The sequence below is a fragment of the Lactuca serriola genome, chromosome 7 (assembly GCF_051521515.1).
Source record: "Lactuca serriola cultivar US96UC23 chromosome 7, Lser_US96UC23_V15, whole genome shotgun sequence".
Lineage (NCBI taxonomy): Eukaryota > Viridiplantae > Streptophyta > Magnoliopsida > Asterales > Asteraceae > Lactuca > Lactuca serriola.
The window spans coordinates 34,456,515-34,459,052 of NC_136414.1; the positions used below are offsets into that span (position 1 = coordinate 34,456,515).

General features: G+C 31.3%; 1 protein-coding gene across 1 annotated transcript; it reads left to right on the plus strand.

Moving 5' to 3' along the window:
- Nucleotides 1-459: 459 nt before the first annotated feature.
- On the plus strand, nt 460-2,083 carry LOC145064825 (F-box protein At5g03100-like). The gene is made up of 2 exons (XM_079012191.1): nt 460-1,565; nt 1,889-2,083. Exons 1-2 carry the CDS (start codon nt 621-623, stop codon nt 2,012-2,014), a joined length of 1,071 nt encoding a protein of 356 aa, XP_078868317.1. The 5' UTR covers nt 460-620; the 3' UTR covers nt 2,015-2,083.
- Nucleotides 2,084-2,538: the final 455 nt, after the last annotated feature.

Sequence of the window (2,538 nt, forward strand, 5' to 3'; positions counted from 1 at the left end):
ATAAAAACAATTTATAAGATGAGGAAGGTCGTCTAACTAATAAAACAAAAAAATATTGTTTACAAAGAGGTCCTTTAACGATCATAGATATACGTTCATTTCATTATATTTTTTATACATTTCAATATTACCGATAACGCTAAGTATGTTTTACTTTATCTATTATTATTATTATTATTATTTTGCTAGTTTTTTATATCTTTATATGTATTTGTTTATACGTTTGTATTTATTTGCGCATTTTACACGATTATAATCTAATTAACTATTATCAGAATAATTTTAATACAGTCATGTACATATTTACTTATTTTAATACATCAGCCTAGTCAAACAAAAGCCGACTTAGATTATTTGTTAACTTTAACAACCTAGTAAAAATATCTATATATACTAGGTACTATCATTACCATTGTTGTTTTATCGTTATTATATATTCTTAAACTGTTATTGTAACATTTGTCTAATAATCATTCATTAAAAAATGATTTGATACGAAGATACTTATCTTCTTTTTGTTTGGGTTTGGTTCACAATTTGTTTAAACTTGCGAGTTGCGACTGATTCGGGTATTGTAGCTGTCTTGCACGGGGGAAAGCAACGAGGATGCTGTTGCCGCCATGGAAACGGTGGAAGGACGCAATCAACCTCCAATTCCCCCAAATCAGATAAAATTACTAAAATTCGTGGATGAGGAGGGAGAAGATCGGATCAGTGTGTTGCCAGATTGCTTGCTTCTTGAAATTCTCTCTCGTTTACCCTCCTCAAAATACGCAGTTAGAACAGGTAAACTCTCCAAGCGATGGAAACACCTTTGGACTTTTGTACCTACTCTGATTTTCAAACATAATAGAGATGATGATGATTTCGTCTTGTTCGTTGACAAAACCCTAAGTCAGTGTCATCAATTGAAGCTCAAGAAATTCGTAGTATATACTGTTTATGATATTCGGTTTGAATCGCAAGTCAAGAATTGGATTCGTTATGCTATAACTTGTAAAGTTGAAGAGCTTCATTTAACGTTAAGGAATACGGAATTCAAATCAGAGTTTGTGTTAGATCAATATATTTTCACCAATTCATGTTTTACTGATCTGACATTAAAAGGCTGCATGTTTAATCCAACTGGGACTATTAGTTGGAAAAATCTTAGGAAATTGTGTATATACTACGTTAAATTGAACACAGATTTGACTGAAAATATACTATCCGGGAGTCCTCAATTGGAAACTATGGTATTGGAGGATTGCTATGGTTTCAGTCTGCTTGATATTGCTTCAAAGAGTGTTAAGAACTTGGTGCTCTCTGGATACGTTGTTCCTTATGATGAATCTGAATCCGATATCATCCGAATCAATGCTCCCAATATTTTATCACTAACAATCGAAGCTGAATTGGTCTTGTGGAAGCTTTTGTTGGTAAATGTGTCTTCTTTAGTCAAAGCTAACTTAGATTATATAAATGACGACATAACTTCTAAAGAAGAGGAAGAAGAGATGCTTAAAGGGTTTATAATCAGCCTTTGCCATGTCAAGGAGCTCACACTTGGAGTTTTCTGCTCTAAGGTAAAGTTTACTTTCTTTGACAATATGTCTGTATAAAAATCATATGATTATTAGCTTTTGTAGTATACTTTATCAATTATCCTTTGGTAAACTTGTTTCAATTACCGTTTAGTGAAGTCAAAGATCTATACTTAGAGGGTGTTTACATGTGCACGCAATGTAATCATTTTGAGTGTTTGGCTAAAATGATAACAATACGATCTTGTAAGTAGTTAAGTAAAAAGAGCTGATAAATTGAGATAAATATAGAATTACCTAACTATCCTTAGTTTTGATCGACTTATTATATGATTATCTTCTCACTGGTATTTTTATGTTGGTAGGTGGTGTCTCGTTTGGAAGCTAAAGGTTTTGTTTCTCCATCAAATATGAAGCTTCCTGATATTATTTCCCATTTATATCCTGATGATGATTCGCTGGAGCATGATGATTGGTCTGATAGTGATTAGTTTATTGGAATTAATTGTTAAAAACATTATTGGCTCTTAAGCTTAATATATCTATTAGTGTTACTTAAATCTCTAGTCTACTGCGTGCTTAGTGATCTCCATCTCTTGCAAATATAAATAAGCCTTCTTTTTCTCTTTGAAACTACCAACAACACAAAATGGTCTAGTGATCTAGTCACTTGGTATTTATTGTCCAAAAGCTAATTTGTAGTAGAATAAGTTTTGGCCAACTTCCTTTTTCACATCACATGATTACAAACTCATAAGTCAAGAATATTATTATAAATGAAGATAACCTGTTATATGTAATACAAACCAAATAGGCCATAATATATAAGCATGATATTTTTTTGCCATTTATTTACATTTGTGATCATTTTTTGCCAAACACTCCAAAAAAGTGTTTATAATTAGTTTATAGTGTTTTGTTACCCAATATAAACTATTCCAAATACCTTTTTAATACTTCATTTTGCTAATGGAAAATCTAATAAACATCTTATTTTCAAAACTCAATCCCAAAA